Source organism: Macrobrachium nipponense, chromosome 10, assembly GCF_015104395.2.
Source record: "Macrobrachium nipponense isolate FS-2020 chromosome 10, ASM1510439v2, whole genome shotgun sequence".
NCBI classification, from domain to species: domain Eukaryota; kingdom Metazoa; phylum Arthropoda; class Malacostraca; order Decapoda; family Palaemonidae; genus Macrobrachium; species Macrobrachium nipponense.
The window spans coordinates 91,726,813-91,742,901 of NC_087204.1; the positions used below are offsets into that span (position 1 = coordinate 91,726,813).

Consider the following 16,089-nt stretch of genomic DNA (forward strand, 5'->3'; position numbering starts at 1 on the left):
TAGTATGCCAAAGGATTTGCACCAGAAGTGGGACAATAATATATACACCACATATAACAGAAAAACTAGTGCACTACAGTATGGAAATTATTATAAAGAAAAAGACTGCTCATGAGTGCTATGAAAATAATGTAGAAAGTTCTGGAAGAAAGGTCAAGAAACTTCTCAAAACCGACAATGGGCTTCATATCAGTGATTCCTCAAGTATTCTTTTTAATAACACACACAGATAGAGATTGCCCCACATTTGTGGTTCTTTGGAGGGCATTATGAAAGCAAAAGTACCATAAAAATTGAGCTAGTGATATTTCTGTAAAATAACATAAGGCCTAGGTTAAAGACAGGGGCTAACTTATCAGAAGAATTTGCACATGTTGTTACCCATAAGTATTACTCCAGAATCCTTTTGCTGTTCATGATAGACTTGGAGGTCTACATAAGAGTACAGAAAGCATGGCCCTCAGAAACTGTTACACTATGCTGTAAAGATAAACTAGTATCAACCACAAAATTGTAAGAGGTCACTGGAATGCTTAGGGAATGGAAGAGTGTCACACAAAGGAGTCATAAATTTCAAAATAAATAAAACATAGCTCATCTTATGGTTATCAAAACGAAAGAAAAAAAGAAGTCAGTCAGGTGCCAAGTGAGTGGTCCGAATTGCTCCCCCACTTTTCTGCTGAATAGGTTCCAGAACCTGCCGCAGAAACACAAAATCTGCGGAGATCCAAAAATCCCCTCAAAAAATTTTATGCTTATAACAACCAAATACCCAGTCCCCTATAAAGTAAAATTTTAACATTTTACTGCTTAATTTGATAGTTCAAACAAAAATATGCCTTAAATTATCATACTAAAACAATATAATATTTCAAACAAACAATACACTCCAAACCATCGTCCCAAAACATCCTACTCTACTCCTTCCCAGGTTAAATTTCATTGGTTCTGGCATGGATTTTACTGTCGGATGCCCTTCCTGACACCAACCCTCCCTATTTATCAGGGCTTGGGACCGGCACCCGTTGAGGCTGGCTTGCCCCCACAGGTGGCTAGATTCCAAAACATCCTACTACATCTTAGATTAGTACCCTTTTACAACTGTTACTCAAAGTCTATATGCCCCTAAAATGTCTTAAAATATTAATATGATGCCTTGAAATATTAATATTAATGTAAACAGCAAAATATCTATAAAATGTTTATTAAAAATTGAATAAAATCTTTTAATAGAAATTAAATCTATCTATCTCACAGAACATTTGACAAGTTACCACTGTACTGTATAATAGTGCTGACCTCAGTACTGGAATAGAATGCAGAGTTTAAGCCAAGGGCCAAGCACTAAGACTTATGAGGTCATTCAGTGCTGGAAAGGAAATTGAGTAGGTAAATTTTAAAAGTGTAAATGGAGGAAAACCTCACAGTTGCACTATGTAATAACTTTCAGGAGAGGGTTGATAGCAAAATGAAAGATGTGAATGAAGGTACATGGAAAAAGGAATGAATGGGGTTGCAGCTAGGGGATGAAGGGACACTGCAAAGAACTTCTAGTAATGCCTACAGTGCACCCTCAAATGTGACTGATGTGAAGGAAAACGTTAAATAAGACAGTCATGCTATGTTTTCTTTTACCCAAAACAGTAATAGTTACAAATTCTTATACATAAATACATGCTTGTCCTTGCTTTATATATTTTTAACTAATATTCTAGCTATATTATATTAACAAATCCTGCAGTGATGTAGTAGGTAAAAGCTTCACTGACGTTCCTGGATTTGAAAGGCTCCATGGGTTCGCGCTCCGGTCCAATCGAGAAAAAACTCCCCTTCGGTTAAGCATATATGAAAATATATCAATTCCGAGGTAGAGGGAATTAGATATTAAAGGACATTGTAGCTCGATATATGTATATGAATTACGGAAATGTGATATGACTTATATATATACCTATATATATATTACTGTATATCTTTGAGTTTGCATTGCAATGAAAAGAAAATCACAATTAATTATTCATGTTATTCCATCAAATAAACTTCTAAATCAATCTACTGAAAAAAAAAGGAATTGGAGAAGATTGAGAATCAGTAACACTTAGAAAGGTTCTGTAGTAATGTATAGAAATAGACCTTTCTGTTGTAAAATATACAAAATTCCAGTGATTGGTTGAGTAACTTATTACTAATAGATTACTTTTGCAAAAGTAATCAGCAGTCATGATTACAAAACAAATATGGTACCACTCACCACCACTGAACAAGTAATGAGAAAGGATAAGGAATAATGAGAGTAGTAGTGGATGTGTGAGACGCAGGATGAAGACTAGTAAGACAACCAAGATAGCGACATAAAAAGGCCTAGATCAAGATCTTGATCAGATGAGATTTCTGTTAGAAAATGCACAAGAAAATAAGTCCAGAGAACATGCTTCTGGAGATCCTTACAAAATCTTTGGTAGAAAACTCAAAAATATATTGAGTGTGCATCAAAAATATATAATGTGCAACAAAGTATGTATCAGGAACACCTACATCAACTTTGCAGAAAAAATTTAAGAATCAATGGCATTGTAGCCTTTACCTTCTGGTTACAACACTACATAATTAACTTTTGCAGTAAATGTTGACATTAAAGGAGCCTCCCCCCAAAAAAATTTCAAGTTCTTCCTCTTATTAGAAAACATGAATATTTTTGTTATGCAATTACCACCATATAAGACCTCTTTATAATACAGTCCGTCCAGGGACCAAAGAATGATACACTGTTCAAGTGCTTCTGGTCACCCAACCAGAAGCAATAGATGCCCAAGAGACAATGACTATTGATAGAACACCACCACCACAAGGTTATCTGGAAGACGACACTAAATGAATAAGCCATAAAATTTATGGTTATAATCATAACACCACTGAAATGATGTGGGTCCAAGAAAGATTGTACTTCAAGGACACAAAGTGATGCTGCATACATTAAACAGGCCAACACTCACAAATTGTTTAAAATTATTATTACAGTATTGATAATCAGAAATACCTCCTCTCCATGTCACTCAGTTTCTTGCCACATACCCTGAAACTTCAGAGAGAGATTTACAACCAAAAACTTTAGTTAATGATTCTGAGGCCTTAAAGTCTGTTGCAGAGACCACTAACTATTAGCCTTTATCCATCCCTGCAAGCAACCTTTTGTACTAGATGAAATTCAAGAAAATTATGGCAAGCAACTAAATGAGTACACAGAAGTATTTTCATAGTACATTTTCACGTGTCCTTTCAAGGAGTAAATAACAGATTTAATTTAAACAATATTTTATTAGCACATTAAGAGACCCATCTCTGGAAAAATGGTTGGATCCCCTTTGACTTTATGTATCAAACAAGTTCCTCAATCATCATTACTATATCAAAAGTCTCATTTAGTGAGATACAAAACTATGAATTTATATTTAGCTTATGGAATATAGCATACATATATATATAAATCTTCATCAACAAATATTTACATACATGACTGTCTTCCTGAATAATATGAAAGATGATTTCCATTTTCTAAATGGCCTAATGATCTAAACAGAAACTTAGTAATGTCATGGTACAATACCAAAAATATGCTACCAAAATAAATTATGCAGCTTCCAAATAAAATGCAAATCACACTTGAATGTCACAGCAATAAATGACAAACATGCACAATTATGGCATGATATGCACCATCACAATATGCCATTCAAGAGCATACCATCACAATATGCCATTCAAGAGCATACAATCATTCATCCACTCGCTACGTACCTACAAATATTCTATAACCAGTCACCAGTCAACACAGCTTCAAATACCATAACATACAAAATCCAAGAACACAGGAATGACAAAAACTGCATTTTTTTAAATTAAAGATTCAGAATGAATGTATATAGAACTTTGAGATTTATTATAAATATAATAACAGTATATATTAAGAATTTCTTGTACATATTAAATAAAAACACTTGAAAAACCAATTATTAATAGTTCATTACTCTATGAAATGGATGACATGAGAATGATTTTGAGACATTTAAAACAGCAAACAGCAACCTGACAAGAACTGTACCTCTGCAGGACTTTACCAGGCAAGCTACTGTAAGTAGACTAACGACCTAAATGACCTTGTAAAAAACTAAATTGCAAAAATGCTACATTGTAGAATAATCTAACTGTATATATAATTGTGTGACACCAACAGAACTGAGAATAGCGCGGGACTGTTGAACAACGTAACGTGGGTCTGCAGCAGCAGAAACTTCCAGTTTGATATTTCCAATATACTGCCCTGTGCAAAGGGTCCAGAAGTGAGGCTCCTGAACACTAAACACTCCTGGAAGAGCACTAATTTTGTAAAAGCATCCTGACAATACATCGTCTAATTCTCTTGGCTGCCTTTGCATCAAAACTTCCACTGAATTTTTCAAAAGACCTAAAACACTAACTAAAATAAGTACAGCAATAAATAACGAGCAAATGGGGTCAGCAATCATCCATCCAAACAAGTACATGAGGACTGAGGATATTATAACACCAACAGAGCCTAAAGTGTCGGCCAGTATGTGTAAATACACCCCTTGCATGATCTGCGAACCACCACCGCTACTTGCACCACCACCATGGGAATGCCCGTGCTGAGCATGTCCATTGTGTGAATGGCTATGAGAATGGTCCCCATGAGAATGGCCATGCCCACCATGAGAATGGCCATGATCCCCTCCATGACTGTGGCCATGTCCTCCCCCATGCTGGAACACAAATATACCTATGAGATTCACCAAAAATCCCATTACTGAAACCAGAAATAACCTTTCATGTTTAACCTCAGGGGGCTCTATTAACCGTTCAACAGACTCTGCAAATATGAAGAATGATACAAACATCAGCAGCAAGCCATTCATGAACCCACCCAAAATTTCAGCTCTGACATATCCATAAGTATATTTATCATTAGCTCTCCATTTGGTGATAATTTTGGCTGCCAGGCCAACAAGCAATCCTGAACAATCAAAAAACATATGAAAAGCATCAGATATTAGTCCCAAGCTGTTGGTCCATACTCCATATAAAAGTTCCACAAAGCCAAATGTTAAATTTACCAACAGGAAAAAGAAGAGATTACGAGAGTCTGAGTCTGAAAGTACCAGTCTTATTACATTGCTGATGGAATCTTTTAATCTTGCTTTGCTTACATGAGTAAGAGGCTTAGTTTCTTCAACATCTATCGTTATTGGTAACATTATGAAAACAAATTAGTATATATGTGAAACACTCATTAACAATAATCAATCAGTCACTCAACATAATGGTTAACAGCACCTAATAGTTCACTGGGAATAAAACCCTGTTCTTGTTACCATGTCTACAATCACTTGACCACTTAATCAAAACACTTAGCCAGCAACAACAGCACTTGCTACTTCACTCCTCAAATACTATTGAAATTGTAAACTGTATCCACTTAATAAAGTATCAATCATACTCTGAAGTTGAAAGAAGGCAATCAGCAATCCCTTGATAAGCACTGCATTCCTGAAAAGACAAAAATAACTCATTTGAAAGTGTGCTCAAAATTATTGAAGATGCTTAAATAAAATCTTAAATTACTAACAAATTTACTTGGGAAGTGTAAGTAATCTTAGGGTGCCATCATAATCTAAACTGAAATGAGCTAAATATATAAGCTAACAATATATAAGATTAAACAGGGATATCTTCACTTCACCAAACCTTTGATTTTCTACTACCCAAAAACCTTGCATGGCACAATATACACTATATCACTGGTTCTTGGCAAGCTCCATTAAGTTAAAGTAGCACTTATGCTTTTCACCCATTCCCTTTGGTTTCTTGTCCCTTTACTCTCTCACTTTTAAACATAACCTGTTTCATGCTCAATTCACATTTAAGAACAAATCCAAGGTGAACCCAAAGGCAATCTAGCAATGCGACTAAGGGACTCACATATAATAATAAATAAATAAATAAATAAATAAATAAATAAATAATAATAATAATAATAATAATATTAATAATAATAAGAGCATCAAAGAAATAGATACCCTAATCCAGACTGTAAGGTTTGTATCTGGGGACATCAGGATGGAGTTTGGAATAGACAAATGTGCCTTGGTCAACATACAAAAGGGCAAAGTAACAAGGACTAAAGGGATAAAGCTACCAGATGGGAACAACATCAAACACATAGATGAGACGGGATAAAAATACCTGGGAATAATGGAAGGAGGGGATATAAAACACCAAGAGATGAAGGACACGATCAGGAAAGAATATATGCAGAGACTCAAGGCGATACTCAAGTCAAAACTCAACGCCGGAAATATGATAAAAGCCATAAACACATGGGCAGTGCCAGTAATCAGATACAGCGCAGAAATAGTGGAATGGACGAAGGCAGACCTTCGCAGCATAGACCAAAAAATGAGGAAACATATGACAATACACAAAGCACTACACCCAAGAGCAAATACGGACAGACTATACATAACACGAAAGGAAGGAGGGAGGGGACTATTAAGCATAGGGGACTGCGTCAACATCGAGAACAGAACACTGGGGCAATATATGAAAACCAGTGAAGATGAGTGGCTGAAGAGTGCATGGGAAAAAGGACTGATAAAAGTAGACGAAGACCCAGAAATATAGAGACAGAAGAAAGACAAGTAGGACAGAGGAATGGCACAACAAACCAATGCACGGACAATACATGAGACAGACTAAAGAACTAGCCAGCGATGACACGTGGCATTGGCTACTGAGGAGAGAGCTCAAGAAGGAAACTGAAGGAATGATAACAGCGGCACAAGATCAGGCCCTAAGAACCAGATATGTCCAAAGAACGATAGGAAGTGCAATAAGAAAAATGAAACCATAAACCACATAGCAAGCGAATGTCTGGCACTTGCAAAGATCCTCTGGGACTATGGTATCAGAACAGATAGGGTGATACGTGCAAATAGACCAGACGTGACGTTGATTGACAAAATCAAGAAGAAAGTATCACTCATTGATGTCACAATACCATGGGACACCAGAGTTGAAGAGAAAGAAAGGGAAAAAATATTTAAGTATCAAAACCTGAAAATAGAAATAAGAAGGATATGGGATATGCCAGTGGAAATTGTACCCATAATCATAGGAACACTAGGCACAATCCCAAGATCCCTGAAAAGGAATCTGGAAAAACTAGAGGCTGAAGTAGCTCCAGGACTCATGCAGAAGAGTCTGATCCTAGAAACAGCGCACATAGTAAGAAAAGTGATGGACTCCTAAGGAGGCAAGATGCAACCCGGAACCCCACACTATAAATAGCACCCAGTCGAATTGGAGGACTGTGATAGACAAAAAATAAATAAATTAATTAATTAATTACCTAATTAATAATAATAATAATAATAATAATAATAATAATAATAATATATTGGGAGGAGATCCTCTTTCAAACAAGTCTTATTGATAGATATTGCTGCATCAGCTGCATTCAACTTGTAAATAGTCTGGCGGTCCCCGGGTTACGACGGTTCCGGCTTACGACGTTCCGAGGTTACGACGCTTTTTCTTAAATATTCAATGGAAGAATCCGTCCTGGGTTACGACGCTTGTTCCGAGGTTACGACGCTGACGCTTCCGACGCTCCGAGTTAACGACGCTTTTAAAAAACGCATACTATGATAAAAATCCTTTATAGTTTAGCACAGTATATTAATAAAAATAAGTTTCTGGTTAGATTACAACAAAAATTTTGAGATTATGATGATTTTCGACACTTTTTATGTTGTATTTTTCTATGTTTTTTAGTGACGCCTCATATGCGAAACTAGTTTCCGAGCGAATGAATACATACTAGTTTACATATAACAGTCCAAAAGCGCAAATAATGAAAAAATCATTGCTTGTTTCCAGTAATAATAACAAAACGAAGTTTCTGGTTAGATTACAACGCAAATTCCAAGTATCCAAAGAGAGACATTATCCAGTAATTTGATCAGAGAGAGAGAGAGAGAGAGAGAGAGAGAGAGAGAGAGAGAGAGAGAGAGAGAGAGAGAGAGAGGCGTCTTCCGACGCTCCGAGTTAAGGACAGAGAAGTGTTCGTTTCGTTAAACGGCCTCTGACTCATGCCAGTAAATGTTTTGTTGATACTAATAATATAAGCCTATTTAAAGATACGTTTACTTTAATTAGTCTATATGATACGTAAATAGTAATCAACTGTTCTTGTAGCCCTCAATATTTGGCAAAATCGAAGTATCCAAAGAGAGACATTATCCAGTACGTAATTTGATCAGAGAGAGAGAGAGAGAGAGAGAGAGAGAGAGAGAGAGAGAGAGAGAGAGAGAGAGAGAGAGAGAGAGAGAGAGAGAGAGAGAGACGCTTTGGCAACAATGGTCTCGGGGGTTTTTATAGCTTCCTTCTGCTTGATGATCGTGGATATTGTAGAAGGATTTCGACCATACTCGTTTGCCAAATTGACGATACGAACGCCACGTTCATGCTTTGCTATAATTTCATGTTTTGCTTCCATCGAAATAATTTTCTTGGGTTTTTTCTTATCACCTGCTTTGTCTTTAGCTTTGAGACCCATGGTTAATAATTTAAAATAGACAAAATAACACGAAAAATAGGCGCAAATACAACGAACTAAACAACGACGTGTTAACATGCAGCACCAACAAACAAACAGACTGAACGCCATTTATCGGTCGCCTATACAACTAACACTCATCGCAAAATCGTATCTCAAATATTTCGTTGTATATCAAAGCTTTGTATTTTCGCAAATTTTCTGTTATATCTCAAACATTCGTATATTAGGGCAATCGTATGTCAAGTTTCCAATGTAATTTGATCAGAGAGAGAGAGAGAGAGAGAGAGAGAGAGAGAGAGAGAGAGAGAGAGAGAGAGAGAGAGAGAGACGCTTTGGCAACAATGGTCTCGGGGATTGACGTAACGTTTATTTTCTGAACAGATAGGACAGAGAAGTGTTCGTTTCATTAAACGGCCTCTGACTCATGGCAGGAAATGTTTTGTTGATACTAATATATAAGCCTATTTAAAGATACATTTACTTTAATTAGTCTATATGATACGTAAATAGTAATCAGCTGTTCTTGTAGCCCTCAAGATTTTGCAAAATCACTCCAGGTTGTACATAAAACTTCAAGAATGTAGTGTCACCAGAGGATTACAATATTTTTTACCTTCAAGAACCAGCATTCTTTTATGAAAATAACTCCAGGTTGTACATAAAACTACAGGAAACAACATGTAGTGTAACCAAAGGATTACAAGTAAGGTTTTTATAACTTTTTATTAGTTTAAGACATATTTCCAAGCGTCGTTCCGGCTTACGACGATTTTCGGCTTACGACGCGTCTCAAGAACGGAACCCCCGTCGTAACCCGGGGACTGCCTAATGGCTTTCTCTATGCTACTACAACTGGCGAGTATTGCGCTGATATGATTCATCAGAAGGAGTCAATTTCAGGGATATTGCTTAAAACTTATTTATTTGTCACAGTAAATGAACAAATAGATCAAAATATAAGTCGATCTAGGGGCCAACGTTTCTCTCAGCATCATCATCCTCGGATGATACCAAGAGAAACTTTGGCCACTAGATAGACTTATATTTTGATCTATTTGTTCATTTACTGTGACAAATAAATTTTAAGCAATATCCCTGAAATTGACTCCTCCTGATGAATCATATCGGCGCAATACTCGCCAGTTGTAGCAGAGAGAAAGCAATTACTATTAGAAAAATAGAGAAGACTATTTACAAGCTGAATGCAGCAATATCTATCAATAATAAAAATAATAATAATAATAATAATAATAATAATAATAATAATAATAATAATAATAAAGGATGGATAGACGGATTATGAAACTTATGGACAAGCTCAAGCATTGCAACCTAGTTTGGTCATTCAACGAATAACAATTAATAATGTGTAATAATAATATGAAGGGGGTAGACCCTCTATTAAACAGGTTCTCTTAAAAAGAAAGGAAGCATCAGTTGAATTAATTTTAAACAAGGTCTCTTCAATTCTTCTTACTATCTTCTTTTCTTCAAGATATGGGGAAAGGCAGAGGTTCTGAATTAGTCCTTTTATTCTGGTATAATAAGAACCAATTGAAAAGACCTTGTATAAAATCAATGCCACCAATTCATTTTTTTTTCAACAGAATAATAATAATACAGTACCCATGGAATACTGTAACACCATCATCATGTGATCATAATTGTACTAGCCATTATCTATTAGCAAATTAATAATAAACCATGACCCTTTAAAAACACTAAAATCACAAGTCCGTGATTTTAATACCAATCAAAATTTTCCTAATTAAAGCAAACTAAATTTCCTGATAAAAGCAGGTCAATTCACCCTAAAAACCTAACATATTTGATATATGTGAGGTAGCCACACTCTTACTTGTGCTATATCACATGAGCAAATTAGGTAACACAATACAGTATTAGCAGTAGCTATGAACACAATACAGTATTAACAGTAGCTATGAACTCTTAGCTGAATACTCAGATTTCAAAAAACTAATTTTTCCATTTTGTTTGGGATCCCAAAGGCTTCGGTTTCCTTGAGATTTCACTTAACTATTTCATTTAAAGCAAAAGACCCTATCTTTGAGATGGAGAGAGTAGACACAAGAGGTTCAGTAATAAGAGTAAGTAAAGAAACACTCTCATAGTACTGGGGGGTAGGCTAATAGCTCCAAATCAATAATTCAGTAGAGTACATATTGAGAGTACTGGCAGGAGAGTTCAAGTAAAAGAATATCTTAAATGCCCTACGGGTATGACTGTTGAGCCACTGTACCTACTCTGGTCTTCTCACTTTTCAACCTAAGACAGAACATGTCTTGACAGCGGCTCAAGAAAAAAATAAAGGACATGCAACTTGGAATGTAGTGACTAAAGAAGGTATGTTCACCCATGACTCTCTTAACAATAAGCCCACCCCACAACAAGTTTTTAAATATGAGCAGTCAATTTCTGAAGAAAAAAAAACTGCTGCATTATCAACCTCCCTGGTTAATGCTGTTCCTGCACTCATTGATGAAGTTAACAGCAATTTTGAACAAGATGATACACAAACAGCCAGGCAATGGGGGCAAAGATGAGAGAATCCTAACAAAGCTCTAGGGATTATCTGAAGCAAGGACAGACAAAATAACTAGTTTATCTTCATTTCTACTTTTGAGGTGATAAATGAAGCTTCTATCAATGCCCTAAGGAATTTCATAACCATAAAATGTCCTTATAACATAGGAGACAGGTTTTCCTTAAAGCTATATTTCCCTCTGAAGAATGGTTTTAGAATATATATTTAAATGAAACAAAATTTAAGGGAGTTCCTTAGTTGGAGTTCACCATTAACCATGTCTGAATGACAATATAATATAATAGAAAATCTTTCGTAGCTTAATGGTTTAGGGCTTCCTCCAAGGCACAGGTTCATCATTCTTCATGAGAAACCTGGGATAGACATTAAAACCAACCAATTATAAATATTGGCGTACAAACTACAGGCTACAACCTCTGTTGCATTCTGCATCTGAATCCTTAATAGTTCAATATTCTATTATCCCAATGTCAAATATATGTACTGTCTTTACAGGCACCATGTTACACGTCTCTTGTAATTAAATTAGCATAAATATTCAGTTGCTTCCCTCAATAGAAGTCTTATTTATTGTTATATGCTTTCATCCCTTTATTTTGCCTCATTCAATTTAGTAGACTTACCACATTGATTATTGGCTACAGCTCTCTCTAATCACCATAGACTTGTCAGACTATTAGTCGCAGGACCATAGTTGACTTAATGTCTGGTAAAGTGTACAGTTGTCAATCTTCATCTACTTATCGGACAAATTTGAATGTCATAAATTAATTCAAATTTGGACACTTGTCAAAATATTGTCACCTCTAGTATGCAAACGAGATCTCAGTTAATTCATCTAGCAAGAGCTACTAATTAAAATTTCCCAATGGTACTGCCCATTTTGTTCATAGGATTCTTGGCCTTTTATTCTTTCAAGATAAATTAAGTCCCTATCCTCAAGTTTTTTATTTCTAAGTTTAGAGTCGATTTTCATAAGTACATAATTCATACAAAGTAGAACCCTGACCTCAACACTAATCTGTTCCAGGAGAAACGTCAAGATGCGATTCAGTCGAGATCCAAAACAATTTTTCCATAAGAACTTAAATTACAATTAAATAAGTTCAGAGTTAAATAAGGTATCATATTAGACATCCTTTTATTATTTCTAAATGTATACTGTATTAAAAAAACTTGCCTATGTCCAATAGTACGGCCTTATTACCGATGATTGACTGAGCACTGTAGGCTAGGGAGGTATAGTATGTACAGGCAGTCTCCAGCTATTGGTAAGGCTTTAAACAACAACGCCAACTAGCAGCGACTGACCGAAACACTTTTGTTTAAAAAATCATATGGTTCATTAGGTCAGATTCCAGTTTATTATTTAACCTCTGATGTAAAATTTACTTGAAATCCGATTATGTCAAGTTCAATGTGGTCTTGGACCGTAGTTTTACTGTACAGTAAATATGTATATTTCATACTACAATGGCCCTTTTGCTTCATTTCACACTTCAGTATATAGCACTTTAAAAGTATCATTTACCAGATCGCCAATAATACTATGCTAGTGTACAATTATTTTAGCCTAAGCAGCCTAACAAGATGCACTAACCTAAGCAGCCTAACAGGATACAGTCCCAGAATTCTTTTTGGTATTTTGGCTGCCAGGCTTAGGTCTAGCCTCTCATTTAACACTGTATGTAGCCTAATGAAATAATGTCCTCTGATTGGTCAAGTCTGGAAACACTTGCCTTTAATGGATACAGTAAATGGTTTGCTAGCCACCAAAGTTTTTTACAGACAGGCAGTCCCTGGTTGACGATGGTTGCGGCTTACGACTTCTAGGTTTACGAAGCATGTTCCAGGTTTACGAAGCTTACAATGCAGATCCCACGGAACAGTTGTGACTCCAAAGAGGCAAAATAATCAATATTTTAAGGGTTTTTTATGAAAAAACAATAAAAATGCATTTTATATAGTTTTCAATGCACCCCAAGCATTAAAAGTAAGGTTTTCTTGGGATTTCTGACAATTTTTTATGATCTTCCTCTTATCGATGATTTTCAGCTTACGACGCAGCTCAAGATAGGAACTCCGTCATAAACCGGGGACCGCCTGTATCAAATTAGCAAAGCCTGGCTTTTGTTACCCGAGGTTTGTACTAAAATTCCTTGCCAGACAAAATATCAGAAATAGTTAAATTATGGTTATTTTGATATTTTTTCCATAAACAATACAACTGGTAACTGAATAACAAGTTACATATTTACTGATGAAAATACGATGTCTTATTCTATATTTCACATCCACTTTTGTTGCTTTGAAAGGGTTTCCTATACACTGTTAAGAATAGTTTTGTTTTACATGGGCAACTGTACAATCTGTTTTTTCTGTTATGTAATACGTAGTACGTACTTGGAAATTCATGTCTCCTGATGATGTTCCCAATTTTCACTATCTAATAAAATGGTGGAGATTAATCTGTTTAACAAGGACTGTGTGTGTGTCAGAGGTGCTGATGGAGATAATTAAACAATAACTTTTATATGAAAAATCTAGAAATTAAAGCTATACTACTATCCACACAAAGTAGTATTACTTCCCACTGATATAAGGCTCTCATCACCAAACCATCTGGCTAACTGAATTAGGATAACAGGAACATAAGTGCCTTCTAGGTGTCTCTCTCAACCTAAAAGTAATCAATAAACTAAGGAGTGTACAATGTAACTGGGAGGAAAAGGATGTACCCTTGCCAGTTAAGGCTTGGTGAGCATGGTAAGGTCGAGTTGAATATTTATATTTCGTTTCTATGATTTATGGTACTCTACGACAGGTAGGACCCAGCCCTTTGAGTTAGGTGACACTAGTGAATGTAAGGTTAGGCTAGGACACATCCCTGTAATTTACTAAGGTATTTCTATACAAGCATTCTGCATCGTTCGTCCCCGCGAATACGAAAGCCACCAGGAATTGGGGCGTCAAATGTATTTCGCCATGTTGAGTACGAGCCCCTGGGGGTTAATTACAGTCGTCCGAATAAATATTACTTAAAATTCTTGTTCAGGAGGTAAAACTGTAAAGAATAACCGCAACTGCCATAGTCTAGGCCGCCGCGGAATAGTAATATAGATCTACCTTTACTAGGACTAAGCACCCTCAGAATGAACTGGAGAATGTCAAGTTGGAAAGTATCCCTGTAATTTAATCTGTGCCACACACAGTGTAAGCCAGCTAGTTAGCTAAGTAGAGGGTACAGTGAGGGTAAAGTACCTATCATTTGTTAGGACCCAACGTTCTAAGTTGGGCTAGAGATGGTATGATTACTGATAAGATGCAACCCTCTACATGGCCTTGTAGGTAATTACTACCTTTGTTCATTAAAAGTAATACTAGGCTAGTACTGTTCTGAATGCTTTTCTTCTGGTTGATGCATGTAGGCTAGCTACCTACCTAAATCCATGTGAGCAGAAAGCAAGAAATTACTAATTCACTCCTCGATATACAACTCCAAGTAAACTGAGTAGTATTACACTTGATAGTACTAGAAAACAAGTCAATGTTCACAGTTTTCCCTCCCCCTAAACATAAAAGTTTCCTGGGGTCATCTCCATTAAGCTACTGTTACTACCTACCTAGTAGTCATTTATGATAGGGGGCTGGAAAAATAATGAAAGGAGGGGTTATCACCACCAAGGGTAAGCGCTGCATACCTAGGCTATAGGTAGGTAGCTCATAATCTGCAGCTAGGAAAATACCTAAGTGGTTCAATTATATTGTACGCTAGTACCTAAGCAGTATCTACTGGTAGGTATGGGGGAGAATTTTGACTACCTAGGTAAAACATCAGGGTACCTACTAATAGCCTAGGCTACAAAAAACGATAATGCAGTCATGTAAAATTGCGTCCAAAGTAGGAAAAAACATGCCTAGCCTTACAAATAAATAATTTTGGAGACCTACCTTAGAGAACGAGTGTCATGCCTGACTAGGATACCTAGCTAGTAGCTAGCTAGCCTATACCTACTACCTACTTTGCTGGTTCAAGTAGGGCAGCCTACCGTAAAATTTGGGAGAACATTAAATAGCCTAATAGCTACTACACGAAATCAGAATAGCCTTCATAAAAAAAATACCGCTGGTTAATTACACAAGCGGTAGGTATTTCCAAAAACCACGATACCTAAGCTTCCTCTTCATACAGGCACGGCGAGGTTATTTTAACCTGTAATATCAATATCCAGCCACCTAATTTACAGTCCAATGTATTGCTTAAACCTTACGATCATAAACATCGCCTTCATATACCAGTTCCCTCGTAAATGGGTCTACTATTCCCCGGATGACGTTTACGCTATCCTAATTTCCTGCCAGATGGAAAGGAAAAGCATCAAGAATGTCAAAACCACCTCTCACCTTCATTGTCTTTTTTTCCTATTTAATTCCCATTCTCCAGTTTTTCTCCGGCTAAATGTCACATTTCAGATAAATTCTCGGCTGATTTAAATATCAAATAGGTACATAAATGCTTACATTACCTTCGACAAATGAAGATTCGGCCACAAAGTATTCACAATGAGGTTCGGTACTTTTGACGTTCAGCCAGCGGCGGACAGACTGATGATGTACACAAACTCTGATGGGGTCATGGTCTGCCTATACTATCTTTCTGGTATTAATTATGTTAAATATGAAATTGCTTGCACTTTCAAATTATTCTGTATCTATGTAGAATATCTATAATCTACTGATAACGCACAAGATTAAATTTTTGCATCAAGTCAGTAAAGGTTCTATTTTGATGACACCGCGGGCAATTTAACCTTACCCTTACACTAGATTTAAGCCAATTGGGATAAAGCACGAAATCTTACAACATAGTATATATCTAGGGCAATAG

General features: G+C 36.2%; 1 protein-coding gene across 1 annotated transcript; it reads right to left on the reverse strand.

The window, feature by feature from the left end:
* Window positions 1-3,295: 3,295 nt before the first annotated feature.
* Window positions 3,296-15,880, reverse strand: LOC135223754 (zinc transporter 7-like). Its single transcript, XM_064262509.1, has 2 exons — window positions 15,728-15,880; window positions 3,296-5,562 (listed from the first exon to the last, which is right to left on the reverse strand). The coding sequence occupies exon 2, from the start codon at window positions 5,268-5,270 to the stop codon at window positions 4,182-4,184; it is 1,089 nt and encodes a 362-aa protein (XP_064118579.1). The 5' UTR covers window positions 5,271-5,562; window positions 15,728-15,880; the 3' UTR covers window positions 3,296-4,181.
* Window positions 15,881-16,089: the final 209 nt, after the last annotated feature.

Bases quoted from the DNA above. Each gene is read 5' to 3' on its own strand.
- LOC135223754 (XM_064262509.1), bottom strand. From the start codon at position 5,270: ATGTTACCAATAACGATAGATGTTGAAGAAACTAAGCCTCTTACTCAT.